We start from the raw sequence: 26,648 nt of genomic DNA, 5'->3' as shown, positions 1-26,648 counted from the left end.
GCAGAAATGAGGCGATTATTGTTGTTATTTTGTTTGGCTCTCACTCTCTGATCCAGAATTGCCGACTGTGCAGACAGGAATTGGGCAAACCTGTTGACCAGCTGTTTTCTTTCTCTCTGCAGTTTGCCCGACCATCTGTAAGTCGCATGGCTGCACTGCTGACGGCCTCTGCTGCCACAGCGAGTGCTTGGGCAACTGCTCTGAGCCCGACGACCCCACCAAGTGTGTGGCCTGCTGAAACTTCTACTTGGACGGCAGGTGCGTGGAGACCTGCCCGCCCCCGTACTATCACTTCCAAGACTGGCGCTGCGTGAACTTCAGCTTCTGCCAGGACCTGCACAACACTTGCAAGAATTCACGGAGGCAGGGCTGCCACCAGTACGTCATTCACAACAACAAGTGCATCCCCGAGTGTCCCTCTGGGTATACGATGAATTCCAGCAAGTGAGTCCTGGGTGTGGGTTTAGGAGGGTGGCGGGCAGCAAAGAGGGGAAGAAACATGGGGTTGGTGATGGTGGTGCCACCTGTTAAAACTGTGTGAAAAACCAGAGTTAATTGGCTATGAGTGAGGGAGCTGCTGATGAACAGTGATAAGCCTGGGTCTGTCGGATGCCATTTCTGCCTCCTGTTTTGGTCCGGGCTTTGGAGCAGGAGTTAACAAACTTTCTCTGTATGGGATCAGAGAGTAAATATTTTTGGCATCTTGCGCACCATGTTCATGGCTCTCTGTAGTTCGCTTTGGGAATGGAAGACAGAAAGACAGAAGTCCTTGGTTTATCCTGGAACCCTTCACATGGACTGGACCGTCCCCACTGTTGTAGCTGCCTGACTGTTAGAACCAAACAGAGCTCAGGTTTTTAACTTTTTCTCCGATTTGGAGCCAGACCATGTGCTGCGATTAGCCCAGAATGCAAGGAGGAAGAGCCTCGATTCCAGATTATTCTCAGGGATTTGTTGCTTTCTGAAGGACAGTGCCATCAAATCATTTCCTACTATTTGGGTGAGAAATAGCAGGGTTTTCTCTCTTTGGCGGTAAGTCAGATTTCCTACGCACATCACAGAATTTTTGTTCCCGTTGTTAGCTCCTCACATGAGCTATTTCGGTGTCTCGGGGCTGTAACCAAGTTTAAAAAATCTGTTTCCTTTTTTTTTGTATTGAGGGCTTGGGGAAAAAAAAACCCCACAAACAACACAAAAACAAATCAGAAACAGACGCAGGTCGAGGGGCCTTGGGCTGATCCGCTTACGTAAAACATCTTCCTCTTCAGGCTTGAGAATTAGCCAAGCGAGAGTGTTCTGGTGGGAAATTTTATTTCCCCAGCTGGGGAGGTTGGGAAGGAAAACAGTCTTTATTTTGGTTCTTATGAGCCTCTCTTCAAGTGTTTGTGAAACCTGCAAGTACAATATGTTTTGTTTTCCTCGTTTTTGATAAAACCTATCAAGTGGCTTTGTTGACCAAAAACAGACGTCTATAAATCACCTTTGCATGCCAGAGATTTTTTCTTTTTTTTTGGCCAGTTTATCAGTAAGGTTGGGAAAATGACCCTATATTCCTTTTGATTCATTTCTATTTTTTTTTCATGTTTGAAATGAAACACGGATGTTATCATCTTCCGGTGAGATGTTTGTTTATAAGACATTGGCTTTAAATAAAAGGTAGTTTTTCCTCACCATAATTGAGACCTGAGAAATACAGCAAAGCTCCTTTGATGTTCTCACTGATGGTGCAGTGGCCCCTAGAACTGAAACGCCAGGAAGTTGACAGCAGGTCCTTGGATGCCTGGGACCTTTACTGAGTGGAAGAGGGCAACGTGAGGGATGCTAATTCCAACTTGTCATGGCAGTCTTTTTCTGTGGAGGTTTAAAAGAAAAATTAATAGTTTTCCTTCTGAAGCTTTTATTTTATTTTATGGAAGACTCTAGTACGTCACATTTTCTAATAGGACCAGATATACTTTCTTCCATTCTTGTGGCTTATCTGGGAAATCATTCTTGATGTTTTCAGAGCAGAGGTCTGGAAATGCACATGGCTTCATTCAAAGACCTCACCCGGTATGGTCACTCTGAGGTACCTGGCGGGAGCAGTGGGGTGCTCTTTACTGAGATGAGGAGGACTAGATATTTGGGGTGAATGTTAAGTGTGTGGGGCATCCCTATGCCCTCCCCCTAGAATGCTCTGCCCCTTGATCTTCTTCTTGTCATCCAGGTCACAGCTTACAAGTCACTTCCTCTGAGAATCTTTCCCTGTCTGACCACCCGTCCAGCTTTGCCTTGGCACATTATTCAGTTTTAATTCTTTTCATGGCATTTACCACTAGCTCATATTTTAATCGTCAGTTTATTAATTTACCCCAACTAGACCATATACTTCACAAGTATCAGTTAGCTCTTGCTGCGTAAGAAACCACCCCAGCTCTTAGCGGCTTAACATAGCACTCATTTACGATTTCTAAATGATTTTGTGCATTGACTGGTGGCTTGTCTGGCCTGGGCTGGGTCAGCTATGGCTGGATGGTATAGGATAGCCTCTCACATCTTAGATGGGCAGCTGGGGCCTCTCTCCATGTGATTGCCCATCCCAGTAGCCAGGAAGGGTATGCCCCAATGTGCAAGTCCTTTGCAAGCCTCTGTGCATCACATCTGCTGATGTGCCACTGGCCAAAGCAAGTTACATCCTAGCCCAGATTCAATGGATGTGGAGCCCATTTCCACTTCTTGGTGAAAAGCATTGGTGGCCATTTGTAACCTCCCATGGGGAAAGTAGATTGTCTGTTTTGTTCACTCCTGTGTGTGCCTGCAGCTTAGAACAGGCATTGGCAAGGGGCCAGATAGTAAATATTTTCAGCTCCGAGGGCCATATGGTCTCTGTTTCAGCTACTCAACTCTGCCGTTATAGTGTGAGCGCAGCCATAGATGATACCCGAGCCAAAGGGCGTGGTTGTGTGCTGATAAAACATTATTTACAAAAACAGATGGTCGGCTGGATTTGTTTGGACCTTAGGCTGTAGATTGCCGACTCCTGGCTTACATTCTCACCTGCCGCGTCATAAGTGCTCGGTGGATACGTGTAGATCCAACAAAAGAACCCAGCCGTTTGGTCCCCATTCTGTCTCCGCCCCAGCTGTTCTGAACCAGCTGGGTGTCCAACAGCACGATTTGACACTGCTCCCCCCCGGGGTTAGCCTCAGACCCCATCATCTACAAGACTGCCCTCACTTCAGATGCCAGCCACACTTTGGGGGGCCCCAGGCCACCCACACTTCTGACCGACTCGCTGTACATTCGGGGGTTCCCACAAACCCTTTGGGTTCAATAATTTACTAGAATGACTCACAGAACTGAAAAAAAGCTGTACTGTTTTGTTGTCCAAGCCTACTGATGGTAGCGTCCTCTGTTAGGAATGTCCACACCACTGGCCCGGGCACACATCACTTATGTTGCGCTGCATGGACATTTCTCCTGCCGGGGCCCCTATTTGTGGCTGGGCCAGCTCTCGTGTTTCTTATTACAATCACAGGACACACTTCAGCAAGAAACCATCAGGGAACTTAAAGGAACAAGATTTATTACTCAGAGATCCTGGAAGGGACACCCAGGGCCACACAGTGAGGTGATAGGTAGAGAGAGAGGGATGGAGCGTGGACCTGGGGCTGTGTCTTTATTAGGGTCCGGGGGTGGAGTATCTAGGGTTTAAGTATAAGAGTAGAAATTAGGGTGCAGGAAGGGAACAGTGGGGTCACTCAAGTGATCAGTTATCCAGGTCACCCAGGGCTTTCAGAAAGGGGGGCCTTCATGGGTGGGGGCTACCTCATTCCTCATCTGGTTGTTTTGCTGATAGCTGTGTCTCACAGGCAAGATATTTATTCAGGATGGATGTCTTGGGCTGGTCCAGTGCATAGTGCTTAAGTTCCCGAGCTCAGCTTCAGCAGCCTGGGGTTCACAGGTTTGGATCCCGGGCGTGGACCTACACACCACTCATCAGCCATGCTGTGGCAGCGACCCACATACAAAATAGAGGAAGATGGGCACAGATGTTAGCTCAGGGCTGATCTTCCTCACCAAAAAAAAAAAAAAAGATGAATGTCTTTTGAAATGGACGCCTCAGCAGTCAAAATCTTAATGTCAGGCGCTTACACTACGTACGCGTACATTTACAGCTTTATTATGAAGGATACACGTAGGGCGAGGTCTGAGAGAGTCCCAGACACAGAGCTTCCATGTCCTCCCGGACTCAGGGATGTCACCCTCCCAGCACATCCACGTGTTTTCCAGCCAGGAAACTCCAGTGAGTTAGTGTCCAGAATTTTTATTGGGGATTCGTTACGCAGGCGAGATCTATTGAATCATTAGCCACGTGATCTAACTCCATCTCCAGCCTCCCTCCCCTCTCTGAAGGTCAGGCGGCTGAAAGACCCAACCCTCTCATCACACATGTGTTCTTTCTGGTGACTAGCCCCCCATCCTGAAGCTATGTCGGACCACCACCGATCACCTCATTAGCATAACAAAGATGCTCCTATCACTCAGGAAATTCCAAGGGCTTTTGAAGCTCACCAGGAATGGGGACACAGACCAGATATGTTCTTTATTATACCACCATCAACAAGATCATTCTGAAGAAGTGCATACACAGAGGTGTGGAAATGACAGTAGCCACGAGGATACCACTAATGAAACGTGATCATCATAGTGATGACTAACAATTTTTCTTTTCTGTATGCTAAGTGCTTTAGGTGGTCTATATCATTTGGTCTTCATGCTGACTGTGGGAGTAGGTACTGTTATTATTTCCATTTCACAGATGAGGATGCGGAGACTTGGAGAATGTAATAGTTGGGAATCTTGAGGTTTTGTGCAACAGAAACCCAATTCAAACTGGCGTAGCAAGGTTGGAGTTTATTGGTGCCTGTCACCAAGAAGTTCAGGGAATTGGTTTAGGTACAGCTGTATCCAGGAGCTCAAGTGATGTACACCATCAGTTTCTTTCCATCCTTGTCTTTCTTTCTCTTTCCATTGGTTTTGTTCTTTTACCTGCTCCCTTGCCCCATGCTAGCAATATAGCAATACCCTCTTAGATACTCTGGAAGGAAGACAATTTCTCCTCCCAGAAAGTTCTGGCAAAACCCTCACTGGATGAACTTGGATATGTGGCCACCTCTGAACCCCCAGGGGGATGGAAGATGGTGCCCAGACTGGCCTGGCTCCTGTGTCCTGCCTGGACCTGGAGGGCTGTGCCAGCCAAGAACTGACCTCAGAGACCCTGTGTTGGGGAGAGCTGATTCCCAAAGGACTCCTGGGGCCTGTAAATTTGAGGACATCAGGCTGCAGCCAGGCAAAGCCAAAGTCTGCGCTTAGTCACCCTTTATCCAACGTGAGGTCGTGTCATAGCTGTGGTGACATCAAACCCCACACAGAACAGCAAACATCCTAAATCTCCTTGGAGTAGCCACGTGGGGGTGACAGCATCAGTTCTGCCACTTTGGCATCAGGGCAAAGTGAGTCCCACATCAGGCCCATCCTCTTGGTGTGATTCCCATCACCATGGCAACGCCATGAGTCCCATCACTTTGGTATAATGACGTGGGTCCTGTCTTCACGGGATAGATGTGATCCTGTCTCCATGGGGTTCAGTGTGAATCTTATCGCTCTGGGGTATGGCAGGAGCCCTGTCATTTTGGAGTGAGAGCATGAGCCCCTTGATTTCACGGTAATGCTGTAGGATCCCCCCATCACAGAATAACGGCACAAGCCTATCACTTTGGGCAGTGGTTCTTTTGTGGGGGCGATTTGCCCTCTTCCCCCCAGGGGTGGGTGGAGCCACCCACAACGGAGAATTCTCCAGCCCCAAATGTCAACAGGGCTGCAGTTGAAGCACCCTGCCTGACGGTCTCGGGGGAAGTCTCATCACGAGGGACCCTGTCCAGCGTGCTGTCTGCCATGTGTGTGGTGTCCTGTGTGTCCTGACCCCTCTCTCTCCGCTCTTGCCTCAGCTTGATGTGTACTCCATGCCTGAGCCCCTGTCCCAAGGTCTGCCACCTCCTGGAAGGTGAGAAGACCATTGACTCGGTGACATCCGCCCAGGAGCTCCGAGGCTGCACGGTCATCAACGGGAGCCTGATCATCAACATTCGAGGGGGCAGTGAGTGCTCGGGGGGGGGAGGGGGCGGTCTGCTGGGATCCACCTTCCCTGTGAGCACAGAAGGAAAACAGCCGCAACGCCCATCAGTGGAGTCACTCAAGTTTGCTGCCAAACCCCAAATTCACAGCTCGGTCCTGGCCCTGCTCCAGCGAGATTCTGACTTTCCAAGTTGGGAGTCAGGAATTTACATTTTTAACAAGCAGGCAACATGCCGCATTGCAGGTCTGGGACCGTGTTTCCAGAAACACCATTCCAGGCGAAAAGCAGCCTTTGTTTATTTATTCAGCAAACATTTATTTGAATACTCACAGGGAACAAGGCAAAGTCCATGCATGATGGATCTTACAAATAAACAAATCAACGTATCATGTAAACTTAGGTGGTGATCCACGCTGTGAAGGGAAGCAAAGCAGAGTAACGCAGGGAGCAAGGGTCGGCAAACTTTTCCTATAAAGGGCCGTGTAATAAATCTCCTCAGCTGGGCAGACAGAGGGTCTTTGCCAGAACTACTCAGCTCTGCCAGTGTAGAGTGAAAGCAGCCCTAGAGAAAGTGTGAACTAATGGGTGTGGCTCTGTGCCGATAAAACTTTATTTACAAAGCCGGCTGGATTTGGCCAATGGGCTGTAGTGTGCCAACCTATGAAATAGAGAATAAAGGGAGTTGCTATTTTAGAAGAGTTTCCGATTTGAGAAAAGATGCTCTGAATTGGTCATGGAGCAAACCAAGCAGATAGATGGAAGAATAATATTCTGGGCAAAGGAGGCAGCCAGTGCAAATGTCCTGAGGCAGTTAGTATGTCTGGTCTGTTTAAGGGACTATGAGGAGGCCCATGTGTCTGAAGTAGGGCGACCAAGGAAAAGATGAGAAAAAAGCAGTGGTCACTTATTTAGGGACTTGCAGACCCTGTGGTAGGGACACTGGATTGTGTCCTCTCTATGATGCATTTTGAGCAGGGTATGTCAAAGTCGTTTTCAACCTGTAGGTTAACTCCTCCTCATGGGACATTATGGGAAGATTAAAATATTTCTGTAGGAACTCACTGGATATTCTCTCCTTTCCTTAGACAACCTGGCAGCTGAGCTAGAGGCCAACCTTGGACTCATTGAAGAAATTTCAGGATATCTGAAAATCCGCCGGTCCTATGCTCTTGTGTCACTTTCCTTCTTCCAGAAGTTACGTCTGATTCGGGGAGAGACCTTGGAAATTGGGTAGGTGGGCCTGATTCTGTGCCTGTGGCCTGAATGCTCACTAGGAAGTCTGTGCGTTAGAAGAACTCAGGGGTTTTTGCCAAGACATGGAAACAACCTGAGTGTCCATTGATGATTAATGGATAAAGAAAGTATGGTATATATACACAATGGAATATTATACAGCCATAAAAAAGGAGAAGGTCCTACTATTTGGGACAACATGGATGGACCTTGAGGGCATTATGCTAAGTAAAACAAGTCAGACAGTGAAAGACTAATACTGTATGATCTCACTTATATGTGGAATCTAAAAAACCCCAAACTTATAGACACAGAGAACAGATTGGTGGTTTCCAGAGGTGGGGAATACGGGGTGGGGGAAATGGGTGAAGGGGGTCAAAAGGTACAAACTTCCAGTTATAAGATAAATAAGTTCTGAGGATGTAAATACAGCATGGTGGCTATAGTTAAGAATATTATGTATTTGAAAGTTGCTAAGAGAGTAGATCTTAAAAGTTCTCATCACAAGAAAAAAAAAATTTAACCATGTGAGGTGATGGACGTTAACTAAACTCAATGTGGTAATTGTTTTGCAATATATACATATATCAAATCATGATGTTATACCCCTTAAACTCATACAATGTTATATGCCAATTATATGTTAGTTAAACTTGGGGGAGGGAAGGAAAACGTAGGGATTTTTCAAGCCAAAAAAATCCGTTTGGAGAAAATGCCTGGAGAATCCTTGACAGGAGGAAGGAACTCATGTTAGAATGTGTCCAAAGTCCAGCCAAGGTAAATGGTACCCGTTTTATAGTTACTCTTGGAAATCTCAGGGGATACAGACCAAACTTTGTGCCCTCCAAAGGCGCTGGCTGGAATGGAATAGGGCATCTGGCTATCTGTTCATCATTGTGAGTTGGAGTGCAGGCCTGACCAGGACTCCATAATTGCTGCATCTGGCACCTTCTCACTTCTTGGTCCTCTAGAAATTGACTGTATCTGAGATTCTCATGTCCTCTGGTCCATAGGATTCTAGCTCTTCAACATATCTCCCAGCTGCCCTGGATTTCTTTCCTGCTTCCTCCATGTGCCTTTGAGAGTTGGCATCCTGGGCTACCAGCCTCTGCCTTCCCTCTAGTGATCTCCTCCTACCTGTGCTAAGACCTCCAGCCCTGGCTTCTCTCCTTACCCTTGAGCCTGTCTCCAGCCGGATGACCCCTGGGAAACTCAAATGCAACATGTACAAAATGGAACTCACCTCCCTGCCTCAGTTTTCCATCCTCATTTCTTGGATCTCCTCCCCTTGAGATCCTGCCAACCCTATTTCAGTTAGTAAAACAACAGATATCCAGGTACCACTTTCCTTGGCTGGACTGTGTATTTCACACAGATAGAGATGGAGTCATAGGAAGGAAGTCTGAAGAAGGCCATCCAGTAGTGCCATCAAAGATCAAAGTTCTTTCCATCTTTGTGCTCCTCGTGGCCACAAGACGGCTGCTTCATACCGAAACTCACGTCTGTACAACTGACAGGAAAAAGGGACAAAGGTACATGCCAGTTGAGACTGTCTCTTTAAAAAAACTTGCCTGGAACCTCCCACACTCTCACCATCAATGTTGATTTCTGCGTATATCTCCTTGGTCAGAACTGGGTCACGTGGCTGCCTCTAGCTGCACGGGAGGCTGGGAGTGTGATTATTTACCTTTTCCAGTCTATACAGTAGAGGAAGGCAAGGGAAAAGGGAGGCTGTGAATGGCTTTTGAGAAGCAAATACACAGAATTGTTTAGACTACCTTCTTGAATCCCTCACCAGCTCATGTTGATTTTTCTGCCGTGAAACTGCCTTTTGCTGAAGCTCAGACCTTTCGTTCAAATTGTTGCAGTGATCTCCTAGCTAACTGTCCTGGAACTAGACCAGTACCGTCCAACAGAAATATACTACAAATCACATATGTGACTTTAAATGTTCTAGTAGCCACATTTTAAAAAACTTTAAGAGAAATAGGTGAAATGAATTTTAATAATGCATTTTACTTAACCCATTACATCTAAAATGTTATTTCAGCATGGTATCAATATAAAAAACTATAAAGAAGATCTTTTGCATCCTTTTTTTGTGTGCTAAGTCTTCGAAATCTGTACTGTTTGCTTCCAATACAGTCCAGAACGGCCCCATTTCAGGTGCTCAATAGCCAGAGGTGGCTAGTGGTTTCTCTATTGGACAACACAGATCTAGATGCTTCTTCTCCCATCTGTCATGTGCCAGTGGTCCACTAATAGTTCTAAGGCACAGATCTAATCAAGTTACTGAGCTGTTATAAAACCTTCAGTGGCTCCCCTCTGCCTTTCAAGGAAAGTCCCATGTTCTTGGTGTTGGTCTGGCATGCAGTATACTAGAGGATTTGGCCCATTGCAGCTCTCCAGTCTTGTTCCCTGTCACCTGGTGGCCAGAGCAGGCTGCTTTGCTCTTCCCTGGGCTCAGCTCAGTGCCTCTGTGTCTTCAGTCTTTTCCCTCTCTGAAACCCGTATCTCAATCCATCACAGTCTTCCCTTCCTCACAAGACTGAGCTCAGACACCTTCCTGGCCAGGAAGACTTCCTCAACTTCCCCTGTCCCTCCCACCTTCCATTCAACACTTATTGAGTATGTGCCAAGCACGTGGTTAGGATGGGGGATGTAGTGCTGAACAGGAGGAACTCCAGCCCCGCCATCTTGGAGTTGGAGACACAAACCGTTGAATGACTAGGTGTGTGTGTGTGTTTCCCTAGAAACTACTCTTTCTATGCCTTGGACAACCAGAACCTAAGGCAGCTATGGGACTGGAGCAAACACAACCTCACCATCACTCAGGGGGAGCTCTTCTTCCACTATAATCCCAAACTCTGCTTGTCTGAAATTCACAAGATGGAGGAGGTTTCGGGAACCAAGGGGCGCCAGGAGAGGAACGACATCGCCCTGAAGACCAACGGGGACCAGGCGTCCTGTAAGTGGCAATGCCCTGGTCCTTCCAGCCTGTGGACCAGATAACATGGCTGCCCTCACCCTAGCCCCACCACACTGGCCCCCAGGGGGTCGTCACTGCCCCCCAGTGAGCTAAACAACTAAGTGTGTGATAAGTTTTCTGAAATACTGAGGATAGGTGTTGTACTTATCATCTCTGTGCTTACTGCACCAAATACAGTGCTTGATACTGGAAGATGCCACATAAGCATTGAATGAATGAATGAATGAATAACACCTCCTTGTATATGGCTTTGCCTCAAATGCTAAGGCACATCCTGCACTTGCTATAGCTGTGGACTGTCAGCTGACTGCATTCCTCTGACAGATTCTCTCTTGAAGGGATATCCGAGCATTGAGGTGCCAGAGCTTCCATAATACCCTCATGGGGAGTTGGTTTCTTATGGTGGAATGTGGTTCAAGCTGTGGCAATTCAAGGTCGGGGGGTAGCTTAGGGGCCAACTTGCATTCCAGGCAGAGGGAATTGCTCTCTCCAAGGTGTTGTCTCTCCAAGGTATAATAATCTGCATGCCCTCCAAACTCACTTGGCATGTGTTCGTTTCCACTGGAGTTACGTCTTCTGACGTGTCAGGCTTGAAAGTCCATATGCAAGGCAAAATTGTGTCAGGACAAAGATTACTCTTGAAAGTCTCTTTTCCCAATAACTGCTGGCCAGTCGTGCTTCTCACGTGGGCACCAACTGCTATTATTCACTTGAGCGTCTGGCCAAGTAATTGACCTGCAGTAGGGGCCCGTTTGCATGACCAGTTCTTGCCTTCCAACAGCGGGAGAGGCACATGGGTACAAGACCTGTCAAGGGAACAGCAGATTGATATCTCCCTTCTCATGGATGCTCTTGGAAATGTCGGATCACCTGCTTTGGGCTGAAACAAATTATTTAATACTGATACTGATTTTTTTTTAACTTTCCTAGGTGAAAATGAATTACTTACATTTTCTCACATTCGGACATCTTCTGATAAGATCTTGCTGAAATGGGAGCCGTATTGGCCCCCTGACTTCCGAGACCTCTTGGGGTTCATGCTCTTCTATAAAGAGGCGTAAGTAGAAAGGTAGAGAAATGGTGCTGCAAGCTTCATGCTTGCGGTGTGAGTGCTCAGATCTTCCCCGCTGGGGTAATTCTCCCTGTCCCTCCTACTCGTGGAATAAATGTAGGCTCCTTTTACGATCTCACCAGTTGATGGGGTATGAAGTCAATTTCCTATAGCAGTATCCCATTTTGTTGCTTCTGTGTGTATCTCACCAGACATCCTCAAGAAAAAGCCATTCACTCTACCTAGTAGATTTTGTAAAATTTATTTTTTTCTATTTTGTATTTTTTCCGACATTGGAAAAATGGTGGTAAAACATACATAACATAAAACTGACTGTTTTAATTAGGCATAGGTGTCCAGTTCAGTGGCATTAAGTACCTTCACGATGTTGTGCAACCATAACCATCATCCATCTCCAGAACTTTTTCTTCGTCCCAAACTGAAACTCTATCCCCATTAAACAACACTTAGTCATTTTGAGTATACGGCTCTCCTGAAATTTGCAAGGAAGATAATGGAAGGGGTGATAGTATTAATGTCAGTAATAGTTCCATCTCTCGAGATTTATTATGTTCAGACTGTGTGCCAAGAAGTCGCATTCATTCCACCACGTAATCTTATCAATAACTCTTGGGTAGTTGCTGTCATCATCATTCTCATCATCATCACTATTATTATTACTGGGCAATTGAGATGTAAGGGAAGCAGTCTCTTTCTCTTTGGCTGTTCCTGTGTCATTTTTCCTTGTGGCGTAAGATGGTTGGCGAAAAGGATACAACCCCATAGGATGTGACTTCCCCCGGCCGCATCTCTGCCATCTTCAGAGCGATAGTCACAAAATGGTAACCACCTTCTCCTATTTCCTCTTGAAAGCCCTTATCAGAACGTGACGGAGTTTGATGGGCAGGACTCGTGTGGCTCCAACAGCTGGATGGTGGTGGACATTGACCCGCCTCTGAGGCCCAACGACCCCAAGTCACAGAACCACCCCGGGTGGCTGATGCAGGGTCTCAAGCCCTGGACCCAGTACGCCATCTTTGTCAAGACCTTGGTCACCTTTTCTGATGAACGCCAGACATACGGGGCAAAGAGCGACATCATCTATGTCCAGACAAATGCCACGAGTAAGCGTTTCTTGTGGATATGAGTTTGTGCATGAATGGGATGTCCTGCCTTTAACAGGCTGACGTGGTGATGTTGTGTGAAATTCTCTTTTGCATAATCATTGGCTTCTCAAAGAGCCAAGTGTTGAGGTTTATAATCTCAGAAGATGAGGCAGTAACGATAAGACACCTGAGGGGACTAGATATTTCCTCTCCCCATTATGGAAAATTTTCAAATATTCACAGAAGTCAAAAGAAAAAATGAGTCCCGTGAACCATTTCCCAGCTTCAACGCTGATCAATATTTTGCCATTTTTGTTTCACCTCTGTGTCCCTTCTCTCCTTCCCCGTTTTTTTTTTTTTTCCGGCACGGGGAGCTGGAGTATTTCATAGCAATTGAATTATATTTTTCTGAAGTCTAAGTCCTTCTCCTATAACAATAGTTCTCAACTGGGGGTGATGCTGATCCCAGGCGACATTTGAAGATGTCTGGAGACGTTTTGGTTGACTGAGGAGGTGGGGCTCCTGGCATCTGGAGGGTGGAGGCCAGGGTCCTACAAGCCCCAGGACGGCCCCCACGACAGAGAATTATCCGGCCCCAAGTGTCAGTAGTGCCGGGGGTGAGATACTCTGTCCTAGAGGATAGGGTCCAAACTTTATGAGCCAGCCTAGCTTTTTTGGCTACTGCCCTCTCGTTTTGTATCTTCCAACAATACCAAAGGACTTATAGTTTCCAGAAACTTCCAGCACCTGGGCTTTTGTACACACTGTGTCCTCTGCCTTGAGGCCCCCAACCTCACGCCTCACCAACTCCCTCAGCCACCTCCATTCTTGAGGGGAAGGTTTTGTGGAGCCCAAAGTTGATGTGTTCTGGGGGTTTTTAGATGAGCTGCCATCTCAGTGATATGATTGAGTGGCATCCAATTGCTGAAATGTGCCCAGTGACTGGGCTCAATTTGGGGCAAATGTTAACTGGAAAACATGAGTTTATTTGTCTCTTTCACCATCCTCCCTTTCCCCAGTGTCTTTCCAGGGCCCAGGACAGAGAGAGCTTGACACATAGTTGGAGCTCCATAAATGATTGTTGCATAAATGGATGAATGAATGGCTGCATAATCTGTGGTAGGAATGGACTGTAATTTTGTAACTCATGCCTTTCCTGGGTGAGCGTTTCATGTGTCTCCAGTTTTCTCCGAGGTAAAATAACACTGCAGCAAACATCCTCATGATTTCTCTAACTGGTGTGTCCCCTCTTATGCCCACCTAACAGCTTGCACCATCCTCCTCAAAGTGGACCTGTTTCCTTTCTCCTTTGCAGACCCTTCTGTCCCCCTGGATCCCATCTCTGTTTCTAACTCCTCATCCCAGATTATTCTGAAGTGGAAGCCTCCCTCTGATCCCAATGGCAACATCACCCACTACCTGGTTTTCTGGGAGAGGCAGGAGGAAGACAGTGAGCTATATGAGTTGGATTATTGCCTCAAAGGTGAGTGCAGACAGATGTGTGGGAGCCGCCGGTTTTACGAGCACATCTGATCCACTTTGTTCCACTCCCAGGAAACATCTCTCCCCTCCCATTTCCCAGTGTGTGTACGCACGCACGCACACACACTCCGTTCCATCTCATATGAAAACACACACGTTTCTAAGCATCACATGAGTTCAAGTCTGAAGACACGTGTCAAAACCAGATACTTCTCATATCTTGGCACCATTTTCCTCTGGAATTTTCTCCTCCTCCTCCTCTTCCCTCCCCCTGGTGGGGATGAGCTGTATTAACCCATTCAAGGCTTCTGTGCTCGACTAGAAACACAAACGAGCCTGTTCAGAGGTTTGACAAAGTCAGAGAAGAATTTTAGCCCCTAAATTTAGACCCTTAAATTTTAAGGATCGGAGACAGCAAGGAGCGATCATCTATTCCCTCCTGTGCTTCTCATTAAAAATTTATACTAATGACCATGCTTTTCTTCAGTCTTTAGTCTTGTTTGTTTTATGGGCTTCCATCCGTCTGCAGGAAAATGGAAAAATATTTGCAGCCTCGAACTAGCTTGTATAAATTAGTTTAAAATTATTTAAAAACTGGGTTTTAAAAAGCCCTATCAAACCAGAGAAACAGAAGTCATTTTTTTCTTTAGTTGTTTTCTTTGTTTGTCTGTATTTGTTTTTCTTTAGATTTTTTGAGTTAGTGATAACCTCAGCCTCTGGTCTTGGGGCCGCTGGCAAGGCGTCCATGAGGCCAGAAGCCTGAGATCCCCTCTTGGCTGGACCTCTGACCTGCTGTAGGGCTTTGGGCAAGTCACCGGGGTTGTCCTCAGCCGCCTCCTTTTCGGAAGAAGGGGCAGGAGGCCAGATGATCTCTGGGAGCTGTCCCAGCTCTAGGATCATGTGCTATATGTATGCTGTGACCTCATCCCCTGCCTGAGCCGAGGGTTGCAAACGTGATTTATCTCCTCGGATGCTTTATATAACTCCAGAGCAAGCGCAGTCATCGGCTCAGCCTGGAGCTGTTGGCCCTGCCTTCGAGTCACCGAAACCACCAGCTAGAACCGCCACCAGCAGCAGGACAGTCAATGCCTGACTCTTTTTTTTTTTTTAACTTAAAGAGCAATAACTTTTATTCTGGAAGTCTAAATCAATCATTACAACGTGACTATTTAAACATGGTTTTATTTGTAATGATCACAAAGGTTATGGAATTAAAAATAAACTTACTAAGGACAGATGTCGTGTGATCTACTCACAGGAGGTCCCTAGAGGAGTCACATCCACAGAGACAGAAAGTAGATGGTGGGGGCCAGGGGCTGGGGGAGAGGGATAGGGAGTGTTTATGGGGACACAGTTTCAGTTTGGGAAGATGAGAAAGTTCCAGGGATGGTTGCACGATAATATGAATGCACTTAATGCCTCTGAACTGGGCACATAAAAATGGTTAAGATGGCAAATTTTATGTTGTGTGTATTTTACCACAATTAAAATACACACACACACACACACACACACACACACAATAAATTGACTAACCGTGACCAGTAGTAGCTTCCTTTCGTATGACTAGTGCCTTTTTTTTCAGCTTTATTGAGGTATAATTGACAAGGAAAATTGTAAGATATTTAGAGTATATATTGTGATGATTTGATACATGTATTTGATACATGTATTCCTCCTATATAGTTAATTAACATATCCATCACCTCACTTATCTTTTTTTTTTTTTTTTGGTGAGAACATTTAAGTTCTCCTTAATGTTTCAATTATATTTCAATTATATATAATTTCAATTATATATATTTCAATTATACAACATTTCAATTATACAAAATTTCAATTATACAACATTTCAATTGTATATATTTCAATTATACAACACAGTCTATCACCTATATGGCTTTTTTTATTGTGGTAAAATATACATAACATAATATTGACCATTTTAACCATTTTTGAGCGTCCAGTTCAGGGCATTAAGTACATTCACATGTTGTGCAACCATCCCCATGATCCATCTCCAGAACACTTCATCTTCTTAAACTGAAACTCTGTCCCCATTAAACACTGACTCCCCATCCCCCTCCCCCAGCCCCTGGCCCCCACCATCCTACTTTCTGTCTCTATGGATGTGACTGTCTTAGGTACCTCATTATGCTTTACTATATAGTCACAGAAATACATGGGACACCAAGTGTCACACAGTGGATGCTAGAAAGGTAACAGGGGTCAGGAACTATGTCTGTACCTGAGCAAAAGTCCCTTCGTCTCTAGAAAATTGTCAGGAGCCCCCCTTACTAAGGAAATCATAGTTCTTCTTCCATCCATAATGCCATCAGTATCCCCTCTAACAGTTAGCCAGCATTGCTTCTGCAGGCCTCTGAAGAAGTGTTCTTCATTGCTGGTGTGCAATAGAGAAGTCATCTGATTTCCAGCATTATGATCAGTGTTTGAGTTGGAGGAAATAGGAAGAACAGTTATTGTGCACTTATTCTGATGAGTACTGAAATAGGCAGTTCACTGGAGTTATCTTACTTAATCATTGAAGCAGGCCTCTTCGTACAGTAACTCTTTTTTTTTTTTTTTGAGGAAGATCAGCCCTGAGCTAATATCCATGCTAATCGTCCTCTTTTTGCTGAGGAAGATCAGCTCTTAGCTAACATCTATTTCCAATCCTTCCTCCTTTTTTTCCCCCAAAGACCCAGTAGATAGTTGTATGTCATAGTAGCACATCCTTCTAGTTGCTGTATGTGGGGCACGGCCTCAGCATGGCCGGACAAGCGGTGCGTTGGAGCGCGCCGGGATCTGAACCCGGGCCGCCAGTAGTGGAGCGCACACACTCAACGGCTAAGCCACAGGGCCAGCCCTCATACAGTAACTCTTAAGGCCATTTTACTGACCAGGAAAGTGAGATTCAAAGAAGAGAAGTCACTTGCCCATGGTCTGTCAGCTAGTAGATTGCAGGACGGATAGAGTCTGGAATACTAGGGAAAAATATTCACAGGGGCTATTACAGCACACTGTTTCAATGTGCACGCACATCATTGTGGACACACAACAGCAGTTGTAATGGGGTCTCGTTTTAGGTTTTCCCAGGAGAAACTACTGATGGATAATTCTGGTCTTTAGAGTCCATGTAATTTTCAAATTATGTACAAATATTTTGCACCCTCTTATCTTCCTTAACAGCAATAAATCCATATCCTTTCTAAATCTAAACCAGCTTCCATTTTAGCGAGTAATGTAATACTCAAATGCAAATATCGTAGATTTACATTCCAATGAAAACCTATACATGCTCATTTGATTAAGGTGTTATTTTTAGGGAAAAAAAGAAGTATATTCAAGTAGACAAAAGAGCCATATATATTCTGCAAAATATTGCAAAAATTTTCCCATAGATGCCCCTCTATGGCCACAGGAAGTGAAGAAACAATGAGATTACTCTCTTATGGTTATAAAGAATGAGTATCAGAAACATTTGAAGGGTCATTATTTTTACATAATGGAAACAATTGACAAAATGTCATTTTGTATTATTTTCTAATAAAGTTATTTATTAACAAGGGAGTGAATCATTTTGCCTTATCTCATTTTGCAATTAAGAATCTAGTTAAATGTAGCTTTGATTAAAATAACGTCTATCATTACTAAGCATTTATCACACATAAGGCATCCCATGAAATGTTGTGCAGATGTTCTATTTATTTTATTGCATTTCCTCAAAATAGTCGTATCCTGTACAGATTATCATTCCCATTTCAAGTTGAGGAAGAAGCAACCTAGAGAGGTTCCATACTCCGCCAAGGTCATCTGTTGGGATCTATGGGAGCAGAGGTTCAAATACATTTGTCTAACTGTAGATCAAATAGCATTGGCCTCCATTCTCTGTGTGATATTCTCTTCATTACTTAAGAAGTTCACTTACCATCTCTATGCCACACTTTCTTCATCAGAAACAGGTTGAGGACAATGTTTGTCTTTCTTACCTCCAAATGGTTGTAGGATAACACAAAATCACACACAGGGACTGTGTTGAAACCCCAGTGCTGTAGAAATGCAAGAGGTAGTAACCACTTCCTTCACCATCAACAAACCTTGGGTTGAACACTTTTGAATCTCAATGAAAGCAAGAAAGCAGTAGAGTCCTGAGAGGGAACAAAGATAATTTAGGTTAATAGCTGGCATCCACAAATGCCTTCTGGGTCTTGGAGTTGGCCTGGGGCTGGCCTTTTTTTGCCATCCTGCACATTGCAGAGTTCAGTACTGTCTCTTAGTTTCCGCCAAACCAGGTGCAGAAGTTCAATTAGGGAAATACAGTGTGCCACTGGCATACGTCCAAGATTTACACTCTAGCCAATGGCCTTTCACATTTTTGATGGTGGAGAGACCATTATAAGACTGGATAATTGGCCCTTGGGAATCAGATTCGATGTTTATTAAGGGACTGTTTCCTAGGAGTTTCATTCTTTAGAAACTAAAGTATTGCCAAAATAAAAAAAAAGGAAAACACGAAAGTTGGACAGAAACTCAAGAGAGAAACAGAGTCAACAATTAGAAGTGTATTCTTATTTAGTTGGGATTGTCACCAATGTCACATTTTAATGACATAGGATTTTAAGGTGCATGTAAGATTAAGACTGGTGGCTAGTACTTGTGAAGTCTCAATTTTATGATGCAATCTTTGCCATTATTATTTCCTTGACCTTTTCCCTCCCCTCACCTTTACCTCGACACAAACACATACACACACACACAACCACCACCATTAACATCAACAACAAGGGTGCATGGATGACATAGGATGGATAAAGCGATGCTGCAGCTTAGGAGACTAAAAGAAGATGGAGATTATAGCAGTGATCTGAAGACAACTGTCTTTTAGGTTCAGCAGTTTATCTGCAGGCTTGAACTACACGTTAGATAATTTACTCCTTGGAGAGGGAATAAGCTGTTTAAGCCCTTACCCCAGAAAAGCAGCACTCCTCTTGTAGCCAGAGATTTGGGAGCTGTTTCCTGACAAAAGTCAGAGACACACCTGATCCCTTATTTCTCCCACCTGTTTCATTAGAAACTTCAGCGATTATGGTCTAGTCATGTAAAACAATACACAATTTTCCTTATTACCAAAATTGCATGATCATTTTAGTAGAAAATCAGGTCAGCAAAGAGAGACAAAAATGAAAACTGAGTCAACTGTAAGTTCATCTTTCAAAGATATTCCCTATTAATATTTTGGTGCTTTGTCTTCCAGCCAATTTTCCTCTTATGTATATAAACATAAAAATTTCATTTCACAACGTTGGTATCCTATAATAGCTAAACTTAGTTTTTGCTCAAAAATAGACTCCGATTTGATTTTTAATGACTAGATTACTTAATTGAAATTTATTATAATAGCTTTAACCAGCATCCTATCAATAGACACTTAAGAGTTTGGAAAATTTTCAATATTATAAATAAGGTTACATGGAAGGTCTTCTTTGGTTCATCATGAATTGGACAAGGTCCCATTGTTCTCAGACATCAGTGGGGAAGGACAAGTCGGACCTGATTCCAATCACCTTGTGATGGCCTTTTCCCCAGTTAAGGACTCTTGAATCACAAATATCTCCGTAATTTCCAGCATAATAGTTAGGGCTCTGCATACTATTATCTCTGTCTCCTCAAACAGCCCAACAGCTTCACCAGCTCCTGTGGCCCCAGAAAAACCACAGTGACACCAGGGACCTCTGCTACAGCAACCAATTTGTCTAGAAATCACTCCAACCTGGAAGGAAGAGAATAAAGCCCCTTTTGTCTGCCTCTGTTTTATGTTTCGTGTGTTACATGAGCTCTGCCATTTATAGTTGTATGACTTTCCAGGGCTGCTGTAACAAAATACCACAAAGTGGGTGACTTAAAACAAAGGAAATTCATTCTCTTCCAGTTCTGAAGCCTAGAAATCTGTTATCAAAGTATCAGCAGGCCCTTCCTTGACTCCCCCAGCTTGCGGTGGTGGCCGCTAATCATCAGTGTTCATTGGCTGCAGCTGAATCAGTCCAATCTCTGCCTCTGTCATCAAATGCTGTTTCCTCTCCAACCAGTCATATTGGCTTAGAGTCCACACTAAGGACCTCATCTTAACTTGATCACATCTGCAAAGACCCTATTTCCAAATAAGGTCACATTCATAGGTTCCAGGGTTTCGAACATCAACATATCTTTTGGGAGACACAATTCAACCCCTAGCAATAGCCTTGCTCCAAGTCAGGAGAGGAGGGTTTGAGTGTGGGAGGCCATAAATTTATGAGGTGGTTGCAAAATCTAGAACCCCCTGCCTCAACCAGAGTCTCGTGTGTGTGTGTGGTGGTGCATCTTGCAATTCCCAAGTCAGTAGCCATGTAAGCCTTTCATTTTTTTATCTTAATATATTTTATTTAACCCAACATCTCCAAAGAATTATCTCAACATGTAGTCAATATATAATTATTATTGAGGTATTATACATTCATATTTTTATATAAAATCCTTGAAACGCATAGTGTATTTTACATTTACAGCACATCTCAATTTAGACTAGCCACATTTCAAATTCTCAATGGTGACATGTAGCTAGAAGCTACCAGACAGGAAAACATGGTTTAAAAAAATAGATTTTATTTCTTATAACGGTTTACATTTATAGGTTTACAGAAAAATTAAGTGGAAATTATAGAGAGTTCCTATATATCCCCTCATCCCTCCCAGCATAGTTTTCCTATTATTAACATCTCATTAGTAATCTATATAACTTATATAACATTATTACTGTAACATTATTAACTACAAATTATTAACTTGACTGTGGTACATTTGTTATAATTCCTGAACCAGTCCAGATACGTTATAATTAATGAAAGTCCATAGTTCGAATTAGGGTCACTCTTTGTGTTGTACATTCTATGGGTTTTGACAAATGCATAGTAATATGTATCCGCCATTACAGAATCATATAGAACTATGGTTTCACTGCCTTGAAATCCCCTTTGCTCCAGGGCCATAGAGGTGTGTGTGACCTTTGTCATAGTCATAGATGTTTGGGGTGATGGCGAATACAGGGGTTCCTTCCAGCTAGTATCCTCTGCTTTAGTGTGAGGAAAGGGAGGAATTTCTCACAACAGCATTAATAATGGAGGAAACCAATGTTGAGGGTGCAGAAGTGGATCATCACAACATATTGATCCCGGAATGAGCATGGTTAAAAGAACTGAGGAAAAGGAAAGGAGGTCAATTTTTAGAAAATCAAAAATGCAACTTTATTTCTGCATTGATCTTGAGTTACTGATTTGGAATCTTATAAATTCAGCATGACTTTTGCTTCCCCAGGCAGGGCCTCATGGGCTTGAGGTGTTTCTGCACTCATGATTAGTGTACAGCCCTGCATGGGTCACACACAGAATGTCCTGTGGCTGCCCTGGGCCCTGGGTGTGTGAGGCTGTCCCTCCCTATCTTGCACTTTGAAGGCTGTGATGCTGGAACGTTCTTGTCTGAGCCCTGAGTGACATGGGCCCTTTCTGACCCTTGCACCTTACACCTGACATTGCCTCCTCTGATGCAGTTCATTTGCATCACTGCAAATGATGTTCATGCAAGTGACTTGTTGACTCAGGCTTGGGACCCAATCTGGCCAAGAGCAGATGGTCCCTGGAACCTTGTTATCAATGGACATGGATGAAATCATAGTGCTTAGGGCTGCCAAATAAAGGAAATGTGCATACCTCACCAAGACTCTATACACTCATCCTTGGAGATTACATCCTGTGAGAGATGCATAAACACAGTCTCCTCCTTTCTTCCTTTTCAGGCACCTGAGAATGGCATCAAAGTAGACATGATTTCATGTCTCCCCATCCCACACAGCCTTACCTGTGGAAATTTGTACAGTTCCAGCAGTGTTCCGATCTGGGCAGAAATTGCACATGTTGTTTCAGTAAGGACTGCTACAGACTTGCTCTCTCTCCCACAGGTGTAATTTGGGTTGTCTTTGCGCAGCCCTGAGACCCAAATGAGGGAACTCTCCAGTGCCTTCTGTTCACTGTGCAGGACATTATAGAGATCAACTCCCAGAGATATGTTGGGTAAAAGATGGGAGTTTCTGTTGATTTCCTCAACGGCAAAAACCAAGGCCACAACATACTGATAGTTCTTGTACTGAAACCTGCTGAGAGGGATGGGGCTCCTTAGGGAACAGACTCAAACCACAATTATCTTCAAATCCAATGTAATCACTTAATGAAGGAAGAATGCCCAGCCAACTCATTCCATCTGTGGCAACAGCTCTCCTGAAGCCTTAGAATTTATAGCTAAATCAAGTAACATCACCTGGGCTCTGGAACGTCCTTACTGAATTCCACACACATGGAGAAAAGTGATTAAGTTTATGAGAAAAGTTTAATGAATGGAAAAGCAGATCACATTCAGAGTGCGTTTGGTAAATGCTTCTTTGGTTCAGGATCCAAAATGCTTGTTCATTTGAACACATCATCAAATGCTTCAGAGAACAGCAATAATATCAACATGAGATTGGAGATAGCCCTGGGGAGGAAGAGTAATTACAACTGAAGCCTCTGGGACAAGCAGAGAAGCACGGTGTCTGTGGGTTGAGAATGGTGCAGCAGAAGGCTGGCGATCAAACTGCCTAACCTTCGGCCCCATGAAACTCGTGTATCTGCCACCATCAACAACCAGGCAGCTAGGATGAGCTTCAGAGCTCCGATGAAGAAGGAATCACCATAAGGCAGAAACATCCGGGAGAAGTTTGAAGGAGTTAAAACTGAAAACACTTAGGAGTCTAAGAGACACAGCCTTGTAAAGTTTAAAAATTGAAAATGTGATTACCAAAACTGATTCAAATAGAAAATAAAGAGAGAATATTATACAAATGTGGCCATGTGGTTTCAAGAGAACATGTGAGAAAAAAAATTCCAAATATCCACCAGGCCTGGAAGAATTTACATGGGGCGTTGCCTGCACGCCAACTTGGCCAGGAACAAGGTCTCCTGAGCTGGTGTGAATGGAGAGCAGAGGAAAAAAAGAAAAGCATTCAGCCTCTCGTCCTGCCATGAGCACAAGCTCTCCCTCCAGCATCCAGGTGCCTGAAGTTGCGGGGACACATGAGCTGAGCTTGACTTCCGCCCCCAAGATATTCACCCCAGACCTTCCCTGACAACACACGTGTCATTATAAATAACATGTCAATACATTTGAACATTTAGATGAAATTCACAAATTGCCAGGAAAATGAAAGTTACCAAAACTGTCTCAAGAAGAAATGAGAAATCTGAATAGTCCCATGTCTGAAGAAGAAACTGAATCCATAGTTTAAAACATTCCCACATTTCATTGTGGCTAACACCTCTGCTGGCAAATTCCAGCAAACATTCAGGAGAGAAATAATACACATTGACTCTAGCGCTCCCAGAGAACAGGAAAAATGGGAAAAACTTTTTGATTCATTTTATAAGAATAGCTTAACTTTGCTACAAAAATCTTACAAGGTCATTAGAGGAAAGGAAATTTACAAGCCTCTTTTTTTCTGGAACTAAACTCATGTATTCCTAAAAAAAATTAACCTTGCAAATCCAGCTATATTTTTGAAGGAGGCCACATCATGACCAAATTTGCTTTATGCATTGCCATTCAGTGTGCTACTTCCTGAAAAAGGAGAAATAATAATCTGGGTAACTGCGGTTATTATCTATTCTATATATCATGTATAATCTACTATAAATAGAACTGGTCATGTTCTGTTTGTTGGCCTGGGTGGTGTTAACATATGTGTACCCTTTTTGATAACTTATCAATCTTTACACTTGGATTTGTGCTCTATTCTGATTGTATGTCATATTTCAACAAATATGTTTATTAAAAAGAGAAAATGAAAGCACAGCAATGAATGAAAACCATAACAGTTATCCAATTGAGAAGTGCCCAGAGGACTAACCAGAAAGTTTGGGGAAAACAAACCAAAACGGACCTAACAAGTTAAAATGCAGAGTTATTTAGAGTCAATACAAACCGGAAATTTAGCTTATTGAAGGTGAAATTGTAGAGATATACACATGTGTATGTGAGTATTCTGTCATGTATACATACATGTATATGATATACATAGATACATGCATTATATATATGTATGAGTGTTTGCCAGGCAAATAAAAGCCAACAAATTGGTTCTGGTTACTCTGCTGGGAACAGAGGGCAGTGGACATCTCATACATTCTGGCTTGGAAGCAAGACTACTTGTTCTCTGTGGATGAATAAACAACAAGAAAAGAGAGCCTGTGGTAGGTAAATACATGATTGATTTATCTGAAAAGCTCATCTCCTCCCCTTCAACTTGAAGGTTAGTGTAGGGCGAGAGCACGGGTAGTTTCCACTGTTCACCTTCTCCCTTAATATTCAGAACAGAGAATCAGTTTTATTTTGGGTGGCAATTCAACAAACTAAAAGATAAAATTCCTAACCCTTCTTGCAGATAAGAGTGACCAGACCAAATTCAGGCCAATGATGTGTGACAAGAAGTATGGAGTGGGGGTTTGTGGAGGCTGCACAGATGGAACTGACATAGATGGGAGGTTCAGCATTAGACACATGTGACACCAATCCACAGGTGTCGTAGGTATTATCTCATATACACCTGACGATGTTCCTAGAAAGCTGTTTTTAGCACCATCCCCATTGTGCAGGTTGGGAGACTGGGGAGATCTTGAGAGGCACAGTGGCTTTTCCAGGACACAGAACTGGTAGGATAAAAGAGGTGTGACTTCAGCTCTGTCTCCTCAAAGCTGGCCACTGGTTCCACTCCCAAGGAGCTGTGGGGAGGGTGGTGATGGATATTTGTGTACAGTGATGGAGATGACATGGGCAAGGAGGGAGAGCAGCCAACAGCCTAGCGGGGGCTTTAGGTGGGTCTGATTGAAGGAAGGGGCCAAGTAATAGAACCTTGAAGAAGTGACCTCACTTCCTTGGTGACAGCCCCCAACAGAACTTAGAACTCTGGTTACCAGGCACCCACATTGTAACCACAGCCTCCTGTCCAGTTCATTTGAGTGGAGACACTCGACACAGCAGGATGTTCTCGTGTTGTCCTGTGACTTTCCGAGGCTCTGGCTCCCGGAAAGCCAAGAATGAGAGCATGTTAAGTCGCTTTAGACATTGGCTCAGCCCTCACCTCGAATGTCTGTGGCCTTTTGGCAGGAGGAACCATCAGGTAACAGCGTAGCCCAGGGCAGGCCACTCTAGGTCAGGCCACAACTGTGATCCCAAATGGACAGCCCCACACCCCTTGACCCTCAGTGTGTGTGTGTGTGTGTACGTGGGAGGTGGAGTTAGAGAAGGTAGTATGAGGAGGAACCACCCTGAGCAGGAGCAGGTAGCTAAATGGTGGAGATCTGGTGGTGTGTCATGTTCATACTGAAGATCTTGGCTGCAGGAGAGGATGGTGAGTGCTGGGGACCAAGCTCTTCTACCCACATGTGAATCCCAGGCCGTCCAGGTGTCATCACATTCCTTCCCTGATGGAGACTATGCAGATGCCCCTCTGTGCCTGAACTCTGGTGGGGTTTCCCTCTGTGGCAAAGTCCAGGCAGGTCCCTGATGCCTCCTGGCCTGACTTCTGGGCACTGTCACTGCAGAGCTGCACCCAAGTGATGGTTGAGGAGCTGGTAGATGGTTTCCAGTTTGCCATCTCCCTGGAGAGGACACAGGTGCACCAGTCCATCAATGAAGAGGGCTGGTTTGAGGTGAGTGTGGGTGCAGAGGGGTCTTCATACCCAGGACTCTGAGATGACCAAGGCACTACTAGAATGCAGACTCAAATCTGAGTCTCCCCTGGAACCCCCCAGGATTTTCTCATTAGAGTGCTCCACAGCCCCACTCCCAAAGGACTCTGGACCTCCACTCCTTCCCACCAGCTACACAGGAGGGTAGAAAGTCACCTCAATCCTCCCGCTGGTTCACCATGATGTCATTGAGTGTATGTACCTCCTCCTCTCCCTCAGTGTGAGGATGAGTCCACCGTGAATTTCAATGAGGCCTGCAGGATGCGGGCCCTCCAGACAGGAGTGATGGAGAAGCTGACAGAGTCCATCGCACCAGCTTTCCTGAGGAGGAACATCTCTAGCTTCACCACCTTCATGGTCAACTACTCGGCCTTAGACACATCCCACCAGGTCCTGGACCAGCTGTTTACTAGGTGAGTGCCCACTCCCTCCTCAACACAGTGGTGACTGTGCCCCCTGCCAGCTGTATGTCCTGGGAGTGTCACCAAATCTCTCTGAGCCTCAGTTTGCTCCTCTGAAAAGTGGGGTGGGAGAGGATAAATTTCATGGGGATCTTGCAGGAACTAATGGGATCAGCCATGGTGGGTGCTTACCTGGTGCCTGGCTCTGCAGAGAGGGCTGTGGACGTGCTGTGGTTGTTCATGGTGTTTATTTCTCTCTTCCCCGTGAAAAGTAGTCTGCCTCACCCATGTCTGAGATGCGGCCTTTCTGAGTTTGGAAAAGCACATGGAAACCACCCTGTCAAGGAGTTGGAGATTCCATCCAGCTGGTCCTTGTCCTTTTCCTTGGGGTAGCCAGTCAAGGATCTCTGGGGCAGCAGAGATGCCCTAGGCCCACTCAGGTGTCTGGGATGGTTCTGGGTGGA

General features: G+C 44.7%; 1 protein-coding gene across 1 annotated transcript; it reads left to right on the top strand.

Annotated features, from left to right (window-relative positions):
- The first annotated feature begins 255 nt into the window (after positions 1-255).
- LOC131402003 (insulin receptor-like) lies at positions 256-14,030 on the top strand. The gene is made up of 7 exons (XM_058537011.1): positions 256-444; positions 5,991-6,139; positions 7,204-7,348; positions 10,105-10,319; positions 11,271-11,397; positions 12,265-12,515; positions 13,813-14,030. The coding sequence occupies exons 1-7, from the start codon at positions 431-433 to the stop codon at positions 14,028-14,030; spliced, it is 1,119 nt and encodes a 372-aa protein (XP_058392994.1). The 5' UTR covers positions 256-430.
- Positions 14,031-26,648: the final 12,618 nt, after the last annotated feature.

Source organism: Diceros bicornis (genome assembly GCF_020826845.1).
Source record: "Diceros bicornis minor isolate mBicDic1 chromosome 3 unlocalized genomic scaffold, mDicBic1.mat.cur SUPER_3_unloc_1, whole genome shotgun sequence".
Taxonomy (NCBI): Eukaryota; Metazoa; Chordata; class Mammalia; order Perissodactyla; family Rhinocerotidae; genus Diceros; species Diceros bicornis.
Note: the sequence above shows the minus strand (reverse complement) of the source record. Positions and strands in the feature narration are given on the sequence as shown.